At 44.4% G+C, this 17,906-nt stretch overlaps 1 protein-coding gene across 2 annotated transcripts in view; it reads left to right on the plus strand.

Moving 5' to 3' along the window:
* The window catches only part of LOC141103533 (transcriptional adapter 1), a 156,377-nt gene that overhangs the window by 84,386 nt on the left and 54,085 nt on the right, over window positions 1-17,906 (plus strand). For both annotated transcript variants that reach the window (XM_073593219.1, XM_073593218.1), the window contains 3 exons: window positions 9,689-9,780; window positions 10,310-10,375; window positions 15,077-15,162. In XM_073593219.1, coding sequence (XP_073449320.1) covers window positions 9,689-9,780; window positions 10,310-10,375; window positions 15,077-15,162 — 244 coding nt within the window. The remainder of the gene's footprint in view (window positions 1-9,688; window positions 9,781-10,309; window positions 10,376-15,076; window positions 15,163-17,906) is intronic.

Consider the following 17,906-nt stretch of genomic DNA (forward strand, 5'->3'; position numbering starts at 1 on the left):
CAGGTTGGATGGTAAACGTTGGTGGACAGCCATTTTTAGGTCTCTCCAGAGATGCTCAATTGGCTTTAAGTCAGGGCTCTGGGTTAACGGCACAGCACTTGGCTGGGGTGATGGGCGTGTGACGCTTGCACGGGGGAGGAGCCCAGCGTCAGCTCTGGCGGAGGTGCAGAGACAGAGCGTCCGGATGTCTCGTGGGGTGAGAGACCACAGAGACGCGGACCGGCGGCGCAACTACCCTCTGGACTAGACCGCTTCGCCCCCTTTCCCCCCCCCCCTCACTGCGGACGTGTAGCAGGAGGCCTTGCCTGGCGGGACCCCCCCCGAGCGGAGGAGCAGCGGCCGGGATCGGGGCCTTTTAACCGCACTGTCGGCGGCTGAAGCATCACCGCAGAGGGATCAGGCGTGGAGCTCCTGCCCGATGTCAGCAGCAGGTTTTTTTTTTTTTTTTTTTTTTTTTTTTTTTTTTTTACGCTTATTTTTTTCCTCTTCTTTCTCTGCCACTGGTTTGAAAAGGAGTGATCCCCCTGCCTTAATCCATGTTGCACTTATTCCAAACTGAATGTACACTAACAAAAGAGGAAAGAGATGAGAAGATGCAACACAGCACAATATAGCCTAGTTACCCATATCTCAAACCAGTAGCATAAATCTTGAAAATTGAAGTTGAAGTTGTCTGAACTCTGAACTGTGTTTTCTGTGTACAAAAGTGCGGGGCTATTTGATGGGAAGTGAGTAAAGGATGAAGATACATGACCTTTTTTAATTCAGGAGTGCACTGACAATTTCTTCCCCAGGGCAGTAAAAAGTCGGCTAAAGACAAGCTCTCCATACAGTTTCCCCCCCCCCCCTTGTTATATTGCTGAGAATATTGCTGAGAATAAGGTCCCACTGAACTACATTACCTGGAGGGGGAAAGGGGAGGAGTGGGCAGGACAGGAGGAGGAGGAGGGAGGAAGAAAGGAAGGTGAAGGGAGACATCCCCGTCCGCCGCCCCCCCCCCTCCCCCCACGCCCAGACTACCCTGCCGCCTGGCCCTACGGGGAAGTTATAGCAGTGGGATAAACTAAATCCCTGGGGCGGAGACTCGGCCCAAAGCAATCAGCCCCCAACAAATGGTAGCTGAAAATGCCAGGCTAAGGAGAAAGCATGAGAGGCCGTACAACACGAACAACTGAACCCCAGAGAGAGTCTCAATACCAGCTCTATTCAAAAATATTTAAAAGAAGTAAGCGCCAAAAGCCCAGGCATGGAGGCGAAACAACCAGGGGCTAAGGACAGAAAGAAAGACCAACAGAAGCTAAAAGGGGGTCAGGGGGACAAGGCCTGTGAAGAACTGGACTTCGAGGGGGCATCGGCCTGGAGCTCCGCGGAAGAACACAGGATATTGGCATTAGTACCAAGTAAAACAGAATTAGCAGAAATGTTTTCCAAACTAGAAAACGTGATAAAATCTGAAATCTCAAACGTTCGAGCGGATATGGGGCACTTCCTTCGGCGGGTGGAAGAGGTTGAGGTAGCCTCAGCGCTTCAGACTAAAGAAATTTCCGATTTAAAGGATCAAGTCTGCAAATTGCGGAAGGAAAACCGCGACATAGTGTTCCAGCTGGAGGAACAGGAAAATCAAAGCCGCCGACAAAACCTGCGCATTAGGTCCATCCCGGAGCAACAAAAGGAAGACCTATGGGAAAAGATGAGGAAAATCTTCAACCCAATTATGGGAAAGCGAGAAGAGCCCATACTGATAGACAGGGTGCACAGAATAAGAAGGCCCCCCCATATAAAGTCAGATACTCCAAGGGACGTGATTGTTAAATTTCATCAATACGAAGACAAGGAAAGAATATGGAAGAAATTAAAGGGGGCCCTCCCTATAACGTTCGGAGGCTAGGAGCTTCAGATTTTTTCGGATTTATCTGCAGGAACCCTCGCTCGCAGAAGACAGATGAGGCCAATTCTGGACCAGCTAAGGAAATATAACTATAAATATAGCTGGGGGTTTCCAACATCCCTGATTGTCTTAAAGGACGGCAGATCAAGTAGGATGAGATATTTGGAAGAAGCTCAGGACTTCTGCGACGGCCTGGGTATTCCCATCCCAGAGTTGCCGCAGGCCAGACTGATTGAGAGACCTTGAGGGTAGAATGTTATGACCTGACCGGGGGGGGGGCGGGGCGGTCAGTGGAGGGGTACCCCCTTTTTTTTTTTTTTTTTTTTTTACCTCCTCTTCCCTGGCTAGTCCGCCTCCCCTCCCCTCTAGGGGGGGTGTGGGCGTTCTCTCTCTGTGGTGATGGGCGGTGGTGGGCCAAAGGTTGTGGGTCGGGGGGGGATGATGATGTACACTGTCGCTGAGTAATTTTGCTGTTGGGGGGGGGGGGGGGGCGGAAAATTAGAGGTGGGTCCACTGGGGTATTTAGACTTCAGAGTTAAGCCACACCTCATACACTCTCTCCTGGTGGGGGGGGAGTGTAGAAGCCAGGGCTCTCACCGGAGCCCATCCTTGGGAGGGAGTTCCGTAGATTGGAATGGGAGCAGTTCCAAGTCAGGGGACTCAGGGTGGAAATTTCACCATTGGTGGGGGGGGGGGGGGATAGTGGGTGGGATGGGGGGGATAGTGGGTGGGATGGGGGGGTGGGTGGTAGCAAGGGGGGGGGAGGTAAGGGGAGGGGGAGGGGTACTTCAGGACGTGCTCGGAGGAGTCGGAGACATGACTGTAGATCAGGCCTACCGAAATGCTGGAGCTAAGACTTATTTCGTACAACGTGAAAGGGCTAAACTCACCTAGCAAAAGACATAAAATCCTAAGAGAACTGGAACAGCTGAGGGGAGATTTAATCTTTCTTCAAGAGACACACTTGACTCTTGACACTAGAGTGAGGCTCTTCTCCGCTAGGTTCCCCCAGTGGTTTTATGGAGACACCCCCGACAGGGGGTCAAAGGGAGTCGCTATTGGACTGTCAAAGGCCACAAACTTCTCCCTAAGACAGTGGTTCTCAACTCCAGTCCTCGGGACCCACCAACAGGCCAGGTTTGCAAGATAGCTGAAATTCATCACAGGTGATATCACTTGCTGCTCAGTGATTGCAGTATTCTAGTCTGCAACTCCCCAAGGTAATACTTAAAATCTGGCCTGTTGGTGAGTCCCGAGGACTGGAGTTGAGAACCACTGCCCTAAGAGAAAGAATGGTAGACCCTGAAGGCCGTTTCATTTTCTTAAAAGGCAAACTGGGACCCAAACTGATTACCCTAGCAAATGTATATTTATCCCAATAAGAAGCCCACTGCCTTTTTGGGTCAGATACTGAATATACTGTCAGGGTTTGGAGAGGGGGAAGTGATCTTGGGGGGGGACTTAAATTTTTACCTAGACCCAGAGCTGGATGGTACGTCCCGTGCCCAGGGGACAGGGAAGGTGTCCCTTAGGGCTATCAGGCGCAAGCTATATCAAAGTCATTTGATAGATGTCTGGAGGCTCCAACATCCTAACGAGAGAGATTACACCTTCTTCTCCCCTGTGCACGGGACCTAGTCCAGACTGGACTATTTTTTAGTAGACCATGGTTTGCTGGACTGTGTCATAGAAACAAAAATAGAAGTAACAACTCTGTCCGATCACTCCCCGATCATGATGCGGATTAAAATACCGGATGTGCAAGGGCGTTTTGGCTCATGGAAATTAAATGAGGATCTACTGAGGGACCCTGAAATTGTAGAGAGATTGCAGGATGAAGTAGAATTTTTTTTTAAAACAAACGATACGGGGGATGTACCATCAGCTATACTATGGGATACACACAAAGCCTACATCAGGGGTATATTGATATCAATAGGCGCAGGTCTGAAAAAAAAGAAAAGAGAAGAAAGAGAAAAATTATTAGGGGAAATTTATTCCTTGGAACAAGCACATAAAAAAACAAGGGGCCAAGACCTGGACGGTTACCACCTACTGGTCACCAAAAGGGAGGAGTTAAGAGACTTGATGGACCTAGAAGCCAAGAAAGCTATAAAAGCTATAACTAGGAACAACTACTTCTGGGCTAATAAATCTGGCCAGGATTATCAGGAAGAAGAGAAGTAGAAACTATGTAGAGAAAATACTCAGTAAAGGAGGAGCAGTGAGTGTGACTAGTAATGCCATAGCAGAAGAATTCAAAAAGTTTTATGGGGACCTGTATTCGATCGGGCAACGGGGATTAAGCGATACTGCTCGATTAGATAGGAGCAAGGAATTTCTGAAGGAGGTGGGACTAAAGGGCCTGTCAATTGAGGAAAGGGAACTACTGGACAGACCCTTGGAAGAAGAAATTCTGGCAGCATTAAGGGAATCCCCGAAAGGGAAAAGTCCAGGCCCAGACGGCTTCACCTCCCTCTACTTAAAAAAAATGAAACATATCCTGGTCCCGAGGCTATGCCGATTTTGGAATAACCTCGGTCCAGGATCGGAAATGTCCAGGGAAGCTTTAACCGCCACAATTACCCTAATTCAGAAGGAAGGGAAAGACTCTAGGCTGTGTTCTAGCTATAGACCAATCTCCCTTCTGAACGCGGATGTTAAACTATACGCAAAAGTTTTAGCGAATAGGCTTAAAGAGAAAATGACTAATTTGGTACACCCAGACCAGGTTGGTTTTGTCAACGGGAGACAGTGTAGGGACAATGGGGTTCGAGCGGTGTTACTATCGGAAGTATGTAAACAAGGGGGACCCCCAGCTCTATTCCTGTCAATTGATGCTGAAAAAGCTTTTGACAGGGTAGACTGGGGGTTCATGATCAACACCCTGGAGGCCATGGGCTTCGGGCAGAGGTTTGTTTCCTGGGTTAGGGTTCTGTACAGCAACCCGGCAGGGATGGTGAGAGTCAATGGGGTGACATCAACGCCCTTCAGGATGTTCAATGGAACAAGGCAGGGTTGCCCTCTCTCCCCCCTCCTGTTTGTTCTGACCCTCGAGCCACTGTTGTCCGCCATTCGGAGTAACTCGGACTGCAGTGGCATTAGGGTCGGAACGGAGGAGCATAAACTAGCGGCTTATGCCGACGACGTAGTGTTCTTTATAACAAACCCTAGAATAACTCTCCCCAATATGTTGCAGATTATCAGAAAATACGAAGAAGTTTCGAATTTTAAGATTAACTCCAGCAAATCTGAATGCCTGAATATTAACATAAGTAAGCAGGAAAAAAACCACTTGGCCGCTGTCTTCCCCTTCCCTTGGAAGGAGGAGATGGAATATCTGGGGATTAAACTAGCCAATACCTTTAATAGACTATTCATAAAAAATTTCATTCCTATGTTAGATGACACCAGGCGAGAAATGAGAAGACTTCAGGTCAGACCCTTATCGTGGTTCGGGCGAGTCAACGCGATAAAAATGAGTTTAATGCCCAGGATTCTGTTTAAATTCCAGATGCTGCCCATTCCTTTACCAGGATATTATTTAAAAGCTCTTAGGAAGCTTATAAGCGAGGCTGTATGGCGTGGCAAAAAACCACGCATCGCCTATACAGTATTAAGTAGGGGGAAGAGAAAGGGTGGTATTGCCTTACCAGACTTTAATAGATATTACAGCGCAGTGGTGTTGTCCAGGATCACAGAATGGAATAAAAAGGACACGGACAAACGCTGGGTTCACATTGAGCACTTTTTGAGCAACATGAATTTAGGACAGGCACTTTGGAACCCTCCAAAATTTAGAACACTGAGCACTCACACATCTTTATTAACGCTTAACACGCTCAAACTTTGGGATAGGATACACTATAAGAATAAATGGTCATATAACTCACCTTTGATTCACATGAAAGATAACGTTTTTTTTGCACCAGGGAGGAGGGAGGTGGGAGGGAATTGGTTGAAGGGCGACACTGTACAATTGAAACATTTTCTAAATAAGGGGCAAATACGCACTTTTTCTGAGTTAAGTATAGAACCACACCTGTGGGTAATGAATGGATGGAGGTACCTCCAGCTCTCCTACTTCGTCGAAAGTCTCCCGAAACCTCTCAGGAGCATGGAGGAGCTCAGACCGTTCGAGCAGCTCTGTGTAAAGGAACAAGCAGGGAGAGTAATCACGCAAATATACAAGATCCTGGGAGCCACGGACGAGCTGGAGGTGCCCCCGTACATTAAAAGGTGGGAACTGGAACTGGGCTCTCAATGTAGTGAAACTGTGATAGATAAGATCCTGAGAATGGCTCATTATGTAGCAGCCGACTCTAGAAGATCAGAAAGCCACTTTAAATGCCTCGCGAGATGGTACGCCACCCCAGACAGGGTTAGCAAAATGGATAGGACTAAATCAAATACTTGCTGGAGGGGTTGTTCTACCCCAGGAACTATGGCCCACATTTGGTGGGAGTGTCCTATTATAAAAATCTTTTGGAAAAAAATATATTAAGTTTGATAAAAGCTATCACAGGGAAAGTAATAGCAGAGGACCCATGGGCTTGCCTCTTCCATGGGACCCCGGACCCGGTAAAGAACTACAAAAACTCCCTGATCCCTATTATGCTAGATGAAGCTAAAAGGCAGATATCTATGAATTGGCTGAACATCTCGAGCCCCTGCACTCGAGAATGGTTGTACAGCCTCAATGAAGTATACAACGTTGAGCGTTTGGATAAGGGAGGAGGTGAATCCGAAGAGGAGGAGCACTCAGGGAAATGGGTAGCCTGGATTAAGTTTAAAGGGACCTGGGATTATCTGAAGGAGATTGTAGGCCCAGCATAAATAAACAGCATAATTACACAATTGGGTAGACATTACCTTCTCGCTGAGCGTGGGCCTGAGGGGAGGGGGAAGGGGAGGTTGGGGGGGGGGATAACTGGTTTTAAGAATTTAAAAAGGTTATGTTTGAAGATTTATCCCCGAGGGGTTTTGTACTGTTATTCATAAAAAATGATAAATAAAGAATTAAAAAAAAAAAAAAAAAAAAAAGTCAGGGCTCTGGCTGGGCCATTCAAGAACAGTCACGGAGTTGTTGTGAAGCCACTCCTTTGTTATTTTAGCTGTGTGCTTAGGGTCATTGTCTTGTTGGAAGGTAAACCTTCGGCCCAGTCTGAGGTCCTGAGCACTCTGGAGAAGGTTTTCGTCCAGGATATCCCTGTGTTTGGCCGCATTCATCTTTCCCTCGATTGCAACCAGTCATCCTATCCCTGCAGCTGAAAAACACCCCCACAGCATGATGCTGCCACCACCATGCTTCACTGTTGGGACTGTATTGGACAGGTGATGAGCAGTGCCTGGTTTTCTCCACACATACTGCTTAGAATTAAGGCCAAAAAGTTCTATCTTGGTCTCATCAGACCAGAGAATCTTATTTCTCACCATCTTGGAGTCCTTCAGGTGTTTTTTTTAGCAAACTCCATGCGGGCTTTCATGTGTCTTGTACTGAGGAGAGGCTTCCATCAGGCCACTCTGCCATAAAGCCCCGACTGGTGGAGGGCTGCAGTGATAGTTGACTTTCTACAACTTTCTCCCATCTCCCGACTGCATCTCTGGAGCTCAGCCACAGTGATCTTTGGGTTCTTCTTTACCTCTCTCACCAAGGCTCTTCTCCCCCGATAGCTCAGTTTGGCCGGACGGTCAGCTCTAGGAAGGCTTCTGGTCGTCCCAAACGTCTTCCATTTAAGGATTATGGAGGCCACTGTGCTCTTAGGAACCTTAAGTGCAGCAGAAATTTTTTTTGTAACCTTGGCCAAATCTGTGCTTTGCCACAATTCTGTCTCTGAGCTCTTCAGGCAGTTCCTTTGACCTCATGATTCTCATTTACTCTGACATGCACTGTGAGCTGTAAGGTCTTATATAGACAGGTGTGTGGCTTTCCTAATCAAGTCCAATCAGTATAATCAAACACAGCTGGACTTAAATGAAGGTGTAGAACCATCTCAAGGATGATCAGAAGAAATGGACAGCACCTGAGTTAAATATATGAGTGTCACAGCAAAGGGTCTGAATACTTAGGACCATGTGATATTTCAGTTTTTCTTTTTTAATAAATCTGCAAAAATGTCAACAATTCTGTGTTTTTCTGTCAATATGGGGTGCTGTGTGTACATTAATGAGGAAAAAACTTGAAAGATTTTAGCAAATGGCTGCAATATAACAAAGAGTGAAAAATTTAAGGGGGTCTGAATACTTTCCATCCCCATTGTATATTGGTAGACATATCCTCTAAAGGAAAAGAGAAACTATAGACCGTACCAGATTCCTAGGCTTATACAGCCATCACTATTGGAAACATCTGTATATAAAATTGAATTTGAAAATGACGTTAAAGAAAACAATACAATTCTGTTAAACTTTAAACTTAATTAACTTTTTTGTTAAACTTTATTAACCACTTCAGCCCCGGAAGGTTTTACCCCCTTCCTGACCAGAGCACTTTTTGCAATTCGGCACTGCGTCGCTTTAACTGACAATTGCGCGGTCGTGCGACGTGGCTCCCTAACAAAATTGACGGCCGTTTTTTCCCACAAATAGAGCTTTCTTTTGGTGGTATTTGATCACCTCTGTGGTTTTTATTTTTTGCGCTGTAAACAAAAAAAATAGCGACAATTTTGAAAAAAACGCATTATTTTTTACTTTTTGCTATAATAAATATCCCCAAAAAGTAATTAAAAAAAATTTTTTTCCTCAGTTTAGGCCGATACATATTCTTCTACATATTTTCGGTAAAAAAAATCGCAATAAGCGATTATTGATTGGTTTGCGCAAAAGTTTTAGCGTTTACAAAATAGGGGATAGTTTTATGGCATTTTTATTAATAATTTTTTTTTTTAACTAGTAATGGCGGCGATCAGCAATTTTTATTGTGACTGCGACATTATGGCGGACACATCGGACATTTTTGACACATTTTTGGGACCATTGTCATTTATACAGCAATCGGTGCTATAAAAATGCACTGATCCTGTGTAAATGACACTGGCAGTGAAGGGGTCAACCACTAGGGGGCAGGGAGGGGTTAAGTCAGTACTAGGGATGTGTTCTAACTGTAGGGGGGATGGGCTAGCTGTGACATGTCACTGATCTCTGCTCCCGATGACAGGGAGCAGAGATCAGTGACGCTGTCACTAGGCAGAACGGGGAGATGCTGTTTACATCCGCATCTCCCCGTTCGTCCTCTCCGTGAGGCGATCGCGGGTATCCCCGCGCCGATCGAGTCAGCGGGACCCGCGACCCGACTCAAGGAGCTCCCGTCTGGCGGCGCGCACGCAATGGCACGGCGGGGAATTCAAATGGGACTTGCAGGTACGCCCATTTGCCCAGCCGTGCCATTCTGCCGACTTACATCGGCCTGCGCCGGTCGGGAAGTGGTTAAATAAAAGTTATATTTTTCTAACGGGCAATATGTGCATGTAGCACATCAGTATTTACAGTCTGAGCAGTCTACACTTCAAGCTTTCACGGTAGGGTCAAAGATAATCCATCCACTTCCTCCTTGGCGTTGTAAGGACATCTAAGTGATTGGCCCATAGGAAAGGATAACCTTTAACACTATATGGAAGCGGGTTTGCAAATTTTAAAATGCATTTAATTTTCAATGGCCTTGTGGCTCGGGGAAGTACATGTAGGTAGTAGTAGTTGGATGCACTTTATGCATCTTGTTTGTTAACTTTTTTTTTTTTTTTTTTTTAATGATTGTGGTGGACAATATCCTGTATCAAATCATTGTTCAAATTTCTTTTCTAGATATTGGGCTAACCTGAAGCTCTGGTTCAAGCAGAAAATTAGCAAAGAAGAGTTTGATGTTGAAGCAAGAAGGCTCCTCACACAAGAAAATGGTAGGTGGTGTAGATTGGGCAATAAAAAAATCAGCCCTTTTCTTGGGGTATTTCCTTACATATGACTGATATATTGTTCATGCTTTCATCACACATCTGTATGAAGGATGACTAGGCTACTTTGTGAAAATCTGACCTCTCAGCCTGCAATGGCAGTAGGGTTTGTTGTGAAAGGAGAGATCTTCCACTGGACAGCAGGAAAATAGGACCGAATGATTAGGAAAATGATATTGTGTGGATACAAAGAAATTAGTCACATCACTCTCCTTTTCATATAGGCTTTGAAAAATGGCTTTTATAAAGTGGATCACACTCTACCCCTACTACACACAACTGAAGTTGCAGAAAACTTGTGTTGTGTGTTAACGCTGTGGTCCAGCTGAACTAAATTAAAGTTCTCTAAGGAGAACACTGTGGTTTTTTTTTTTTTTTTTTTTTTTTTTTTTAGCGTCTCTTATGTAACTGGAATATATTTTCAACTCTGAAAAGCAGCTTACTCATCAATCTAATATATATATTTTTTTTTCAGTCCACTCCCACAATGATTTCCTCTTGGCTATTCTTACTCGCTGCCAAATCCTTATTTCCTCTCCTGGTAAGTTATTTTTTCTTCTTTACAAAAATAAATGTATATTTCAATTTCATGTGACAACACTTAAGAAATGACACTTTGCTACAATGTAAAGTAGTGAGTGTACAGCTTGTATAACAGTGTAAATTTGCTTTCCCCTCAAAATAACTCAACACAGCAATTAATGTCTAAACCGCTGGCAACAAAAGTGAGTGCACCCCTAAGTGAAAATGTCCAAATTGGGCCCAATTAGCCATTTTCCCTCCCTGTGTCATGTGACTCGTTAGTGTTACAAGGTCTCAGTTGTGAATTTGCACTGGACTGCATCAAAAACGCACTAGTACGCATCAAAATTGCGCATGCAAAAAAGCATCTGGAGCGCTTCCGGACTGCGTTTCTATGGTGTGAACTGGCCCTAATGGCTGTGTGTTGCATTATTTTGAGGGGACAGCAAATTTACACTGTTATACAAGCTGTACGCTCACTACTTTACATTGTAGCAAAGTGTCATTTCTTCAGTGTTGTCACATGAAAATATATAATAAAATATTTACAAAAAATATGAAAGGTCTACTCACTTTTGTGAGATACTGTGTATGTAAGTATATGTATGTGTGTGTGTATGTGTATATATATAAAATTTACACTCACCGGCCATTTTATTATCTACACCCATTCAATAACTTGGAAATACAAATTGCTAATAAGCCAATCGCATGGCAGCAAGTCCATGCATTCCATGCATTTAGGCATCTAGACATGGTGAAGATGACTTGCTGAGGTTAAAACTGAGCATCAGAATGGGGAAGAAAGGGGATTTAAGTGACTTTGACTGTGGCATGGTTGTTGGTGCCAAACGGGCTGGTCTGAGTATTTCAAAATCTGCTGATCTGGGATTTTCACACACAACCATCTCTGAGGTTTACCGAGAATGGTCTGAAAAAGAGAAAATATCCTGTGAGTGGCAGTTGTGTGGATGAAAATGCCTTGTTGATGTCCAAGGAGAATGGGCAGACTGCTTGAGATAATAGAAAGGCAACAGTACCTCAAATAACCACTCATACAACCAAGGTAAGCATTATACCATATCTGAACACACAACACATCAAACCTTGAAGCAGATGGGCTACAGCAGCAGAAGACCACACTGGGTGCCACTCCTGTCAGCTAAGAACAGGAAACTGAGGCTACAATTCGGGGAAACAAATGCTGTTCATATAACCCTGCTCTGTGTTTAAAAACGACTGTGTGCTATTTGAGCTCAAATCTCCAAATGATGAATAAAATGCTTTTGCTGCATTTTGGTCTGTTATAAATATACAATTTTTAAAGTATTATTTTTTTTTTTTTTTGGTACGTGCATGTTGATCATGTCGAAGCTTGAATTCAAAGCTGTCCTGCACATACTTTGTGCTATCTCAAGTATCATAATTAGCCCTCCTAGTTCTCACATTGGACTGCAGAATAAGTGTGTGTGTGTGTATGTGGGGGGGGGTTTAGTTTGAGTAGGTTAGCAAAAGACAACCGTAGGGCTGACACTCTTTATTCCAGACAAATGTTGTGTGGTTTTAGCCCACAGCAGGTTCTTGCAGGGTCTTTAACCACTTGCTTACTGGGGACTTAAAGCGGTTGTATAGTCTATTTTTTTAACTTTTACCTACAGGTAAGCCTATAATAAGGCTTACCTGTAGGTAAAAAAAAAAAAATCTCCTAAACCTGTACGGTTTAGGAGATATTCCCCTTGCTATAGCCGCTGACTGCAGCGGTGCATGCGCACAGGGGATTCTCGGCTGAAGGCCCGGCAGTTGCTGGACCTTGCCGGGAAAGAAATGAGAGTGATGACATCGTGGCTCCAGCCACTCACAGTGCTGGAGCCGCGATACCCGGAAGACACGCCGAGGCACCATGTCAGCTACCTCGGCGTGGACCAGGTAAGATACCGACGCCTCGTTCTAAGGTAAGTATTTCATAATGAGCTAGTATGCAGTGCATACTAGCTTATTATGCCTTTTGCCTTACAAGCGTATAAAAAAAAAAAAGTGTCAGCGGGTATGCAACCTCTTTAAACCCCCCTTCTGCCCAGACCAATTTTCAGCTTTCAGCGCTGACGCACTTTTACTGACAATTGCGCGGTCATACAACACTCAAATGAAGTTTTTATCATTTTTTTTCCCCACAAATAGAGCTTTCTTTTGGTGGTATTTAATCACAGCTGGGAATTTTATTTTTTGCTAAACAAACAAAAAATGATGAAAAAAATTTTGAAAAAAAAAAAAAAATCATTTTTAATAGTTTGTTATAAAATTTTGTAAACAGGTAATTTTTCTACTTCATTAATATGCGCTGATGAGGTGGCACTGGTGGGCACTGATAAGCTGCACTGATGGGCACTGATAGGCACAGTTAAGGCGTAACTGATAGGCACAGATAAGGTGGCACTGATGGGGACAGTTAAGCGGTACTGATGGGCACAGGTTGTGGGCACTGTTGAGGCACTGGTTGTGGGCACTGATGGGTGGCACTGTGGGCACTGATGGGTGGCGCTGGTGGGCACTGGTAGGCAGCACTGTTGCCTATTGCTAGGTGGTATTGGCAGGGGGCACAGGTGGGCACTGATGATCTTGCGGCAGCTTGCCATGATCGGGACTGATGTCCCTCTCACAACCGCCGGCGATCGGCTTTTTTTCTCCTCGCGCTGACAAAAAATAGCCGATTACCGGCTCTGTTGACATCACATGATCAGCTGTCATTGGCTGACAGCTGATCATGTGGTAAGCGGTCGGGATCGACCCCTTACTTCGATCTGTGATCCAGCGAATTTCATAGACTCGATCACAGAGCGTGCCGTGTGCTTGTGCCCAGGACTATGTCAATAGACGTAGTTTCGGCAAAGCAGGTCCGCGCTGTAGCCGTCATTCGGCTATAGCGCAGATCTGAACTGGTTAAAGGGATAAACATGGGCGAATGTGCATATATTGCAGCGATGTACTGCATATGTTTTTTAGCCTGACCTAAACTTTGAATGCTAAGTGATATAGGTTCAGTAAAATTGCTGTGTGTGTGTATAGAAATTAAAATGAACCTCTCTGGACTACCAAAGTGTTCAAATTAGCATTGTTGGTAAGTTGAGGAACCTTGTGGTACCTACAAGAAATCTGTGTGCTTGTCTTCTCATCTGTTTCTGGTTTCAGGCTGGTGAAGACCCTGGATTCTAAGCACAGACTTTTTACAGGGCCTTGTCTTCACTGCCTTGACAGGAAGCCCATCTGCCCACAACATTAAAGTGATATTAACTTTTTTTTTGTTTGTTTAAAAATAATAAACATGTTATACTTGCCTGCTTTGTGCAGTGTTTTTTCACAGAGCAGCCCAGATCCTCCTCTTCTTGGGTCCCTCGCTGGTGCTCCTGGCCCCTCCCTCCTGCCGAGTGCCCCCACAGCAAGCAACTTGCTATGGGGGCACCCGAGTCGGGCCGCTGCTCTGTGTGTCTATTCTGGCGGAGCCATGACTTAGCCCCAACCCCCTCTCTCTTCTCATTGGCTCACTGACTTTGTTTGACAGCAGCGAGAGCCAATGGTTGTTGCATCTCTGTCAATGAGGAGCCAGAGACCTGGGAGAGCCTCGGCTCTCGTTCACATCACTGGATAGAGATCGGGATCAGGTAAGTATTAAGGGGGCTGCTGCACACTCAAGGTTTTTTACCTTCACGATGCATGAAGGTAAAAAACCTTCAGCCTGTACAACCACTTTAAGCCCTGTTTCTTTTGAACTTTTGGCAGTGTCTCATTGGCCACTGAGATTGCAGTATCTATACTTTATACTGCTGTTGCCTAGAATCCTCTCTACAATAAGAAACTGATTTAAAGATGAGCATTAGTAATTCCATTAACTACAAGGTGCCAGCACCTCACTTGTAATAATAATGTATACACTACCTGGCTGGTTGGTTCACTTTAAGGGTGCATTCACACTTGCAAATGCATTTAGCTGCGAGTAGGCAGCCCCATTGAAGCAATGGGAGACTGCCCACTCACGCAGATAATCATGCCCACTTGTATGTAATCAATCATGCTGTGATCACATGCGAGTGATCGGCCCTGAACGCAGGCAGTATTCAGAAGGGCTGCCTACTGTGGGAATTTTTCACATGTAATCGCCAGCAAGGTGCATTCGCAAATGTGAATGCTCCTTAAATGTTATACATTTTTACAACTTTACTCCTTTTGTGGAGGTGTGGGAAATCTGCTTTTTGACCCCAGAATTAAATAATACTGGTGCATAAGAAAATGTTTTCAAGCAGCACTCCAGATAGTATAGTGAGTCAGCATAATCGTCTCTTCAAGGATCTGGAAGGTGACAAAGAGAGGTGAAATGAACCAAGAGATGATGTAGTCACCACCCCGGCTATGTGGTGTAGTAGATGTATGTGAATCTGGAGAGCTGAACAGAATAAAAAATCATTTGACAGTGTTCACATAAATATAAGTTGCACACAAAATTACTCTCTAACCCACCTTCTTTATTGGAAATAAACTGTAAATGACATACATGTGTGAATGGTGTATATCCCACCTGGTAATGCAATGGGTTTACCTCTTTATCATACTTGTCAACAGATGTTCTAAGCCTGTGCTCTAATAAGGAGCCATGTGCCATTTATAAAAAGAAGACAAAATGTGGTATTTTAAAATGATCTTAAAAATACTTTTCGGTGTGTTTTTATAGAAGGACCAAGTGCATTAGGAACCGCGGCTAAACCTGGAAAACCAAAGGGCAAGAAAAAGATTCCATCTGTTCGTCAGAAGTTTGATGTAAGTTTTCTTTTTGTGCCTTTTTATAGTGGAATGGAAGCTTTAAACTACATTTCCTTCTTTTTAAAGTGTGCCTGTTACTCCCCAGAAAAAATTACTTCTCATTGTTTGTTTAAACCAGCCTGCCTGTTTTTAGTAGAATGTGATGTCATTAATTGCCATTTTTATTTGTCTACGCTAATGGCACCACTCTCTTGGTGATCGAACCAGAAAAATGTGGTTCCATTGCTACTTCTTCAATAACCATTGGCATTCTCCAATTTTCCAGCCCACGTGGGAAAACCATTTGCTGTTTGGTGATTCTGCCACGTGCAAGGTGTCAACAATGACAGAATATCCAGTGTAACATCAGCTTTGAACTTCAGTGTATAGATGCTAGTTGTGACGGAAACGTTCCAGCACCCAGCTTTGGTGCTTCCGTCAGTACACTGCTTCCTCCAGTCTGGACATGGATACCAGATATTATAGCCGAAACATATAAGACTAGCCGACAAATAGCTTGTATGAAACGAACCATTTATTGAACAAACTCACACAGAATATATACCCCACCATGTAAGGTGAGCCTGATTACATTATTGTATGCAGATGAAATTATATACAGAAATATAATTTAACATAACTAAACAACAACCGGCTATAAACTATGCTACTCTCCCTATAGCAACTACTAGCTGACAATGATATAATTAACATGCTAATTAACTCTTCACTTAAACCAGCCTGGGTGTCCAGACTGCCTGGCAACAAGGCTAAAACAAAGTACATTACACATTATCCAGTATAAACACAGTACACCTTAAACGGTTCCCCACCAGCCCCCACAGTTGTACTGCGGTAGGTTGGCACCCCTGGGCGAGCCGCTGTAACTGTACATCGGCCCTTTAAGATGCTGTAGGAGGCGCGCGCGCCTGCAGCGTTTGCCTGGGGCTGATGCGAGTGCCTGGCGCGATGACCGCCAGGCACGTGCGATCGCTCGTGACAGAGCGAGAACTGGGATCTGTGTGTGTAAACACACAAATCCCGGTTCTCTCAGGGGAGAGGAGACAGATCAGGTGTTCATACTAAGTATGGGTACCGATCTCTCTCCTCCCCTAGTAAGCTTCATCCCCCCTACAGTTAGAACACACACTAGGGAACACCCTTAAGCCCTTGATCACCTCCTAGTGTTAACCCCTTCCCTGCCAATGTAATTTATACAGTAATCGGTGCATTTTTATAGCACTGATTGCTGTATAATTGTCATAGTCTCAAAAATGTGTCAAATTTGTCCGCCACAATATCGCAGTCCCGATTAAAAATCGCAGATCACCACCATTACTAGTTAAAAAAAAAAAATAATTAAAAATGCCATAAATCCCCCTATTTTGTAGACGCTTTAACTTTTGCGTAAACCAATCAATATACGCTTATTGCAATTTTTATTTATTTGTTTTTTTAACCAAACATATGTGGAAGAATACATGTCGGCCTAAACTGAGGAAATGTTTTTTTTTTTTTTTAATTGGGATATTTATAGCAAAAAGTAAAATATATTGTATGTTTTTTTTTTTTTTTTTAATTTGTCGCTCTTCTTTTGCTTATAGCAGCAAAAATAAAAACCGCAGAGGTGATCAAATACCACCAAAAGAATGCTCTATTTGTGGGCAAAAAAGAACGTCCATTTTGTTTGGGTACAGCGTTGCACGACTGTGCAATTGACAGTTTAAGCGACGCAGTGCCGTATTGCAAAAAAATGGCCTGTCCATTGAGCAGCCAAATCTTCCGGGGCTGAAGTGGTTAATAAACAGACAATAGCAGGAGACCCCAGTAACAGACTGTCCGACTCCTACCTACAATAGTCTGAGGCAAAGCTCATACAATGTTCCATCATTCTGATACAGTGGAATTAAAGGGGTTGTAAAGGTTTGTGTTTTTTCACCTTAATGCATCCTATGCATTAAGGTGAAAAATCACCTGTCAGTGACCGGCCCCCAGACCAAACCCCCCCCCCGTTTTACTTATCTGAACCCTCAGACTTGTCACGCCTTCTCTCTGCTAGGGGGTTCTCGGCTCTTGATTGGATAGATTGATAGCAGCGCAGCCATTGACTCCCGCTGCTGTCAATCAAATCCAATGACGCGACCGCCGGGGGGCGGGGCCGAGTCCTGCACTTGGCGTCTGTGGACTCAGAATGCTGGACTCGGGAGCACGCCCGCAAGGTAACCCCCCCAGGAGAGTGCTTCTCCCAGGTTATCTGATGCAGGGAGGAGCCGAGAGAGCCGCCAAGGGACCCCAGAAGAGCAGGTTCGGGGCCACTCTGTGCAAAACGAGCTGCACAGTGGAGGTAATTATAATATGTTTTTTATTTAAAAAAAAAAAAAAAAATTACCTTTCGTGTCACTTTAATGTATCATAGATTTCTTGAGGGATATTGTTGATAAATATTACTGTCCCACGATTATTACACCTTTTCAACCCACTCCAGAAGGGAAGCTTTATTGTCCTTATTCAGAGAAGTAATCCAAACCTCGCTTTCAGCATCAAAGCGGAAGTAACAAGGAAAATGTTTGCCAGCACACCATGGATCAACATGGAAGCGTCCAAGTGAATTATTTAATGCATGATCACTTCAAAAGAGTAGTTCAACGTTTTTTGAGTCACGCAGGACCCCTTCGTCAGGCATGTGAATTTACAGTGACAAGTATTTAAATAGCTATCAACCAATCAATGGAAAGCAAGAAAAAAGGATCCACCCACCCCTT

Source organism: Aquarana catesbeiana, linkage group LG07, assembly GCF_042186555.1.
Source record: "Aquarana catesbeiana isolate 2022-GZ linkage group LG07, ASM4218655v1, whole genome shotgun sequence".
In the NCBI taxonomy this organism is placed as follows: Eukaryota; Metazoa; Chordata; class Amphibia; order Anura; family Ranidae; genus Aquarana; species Aquarana catesbeiana.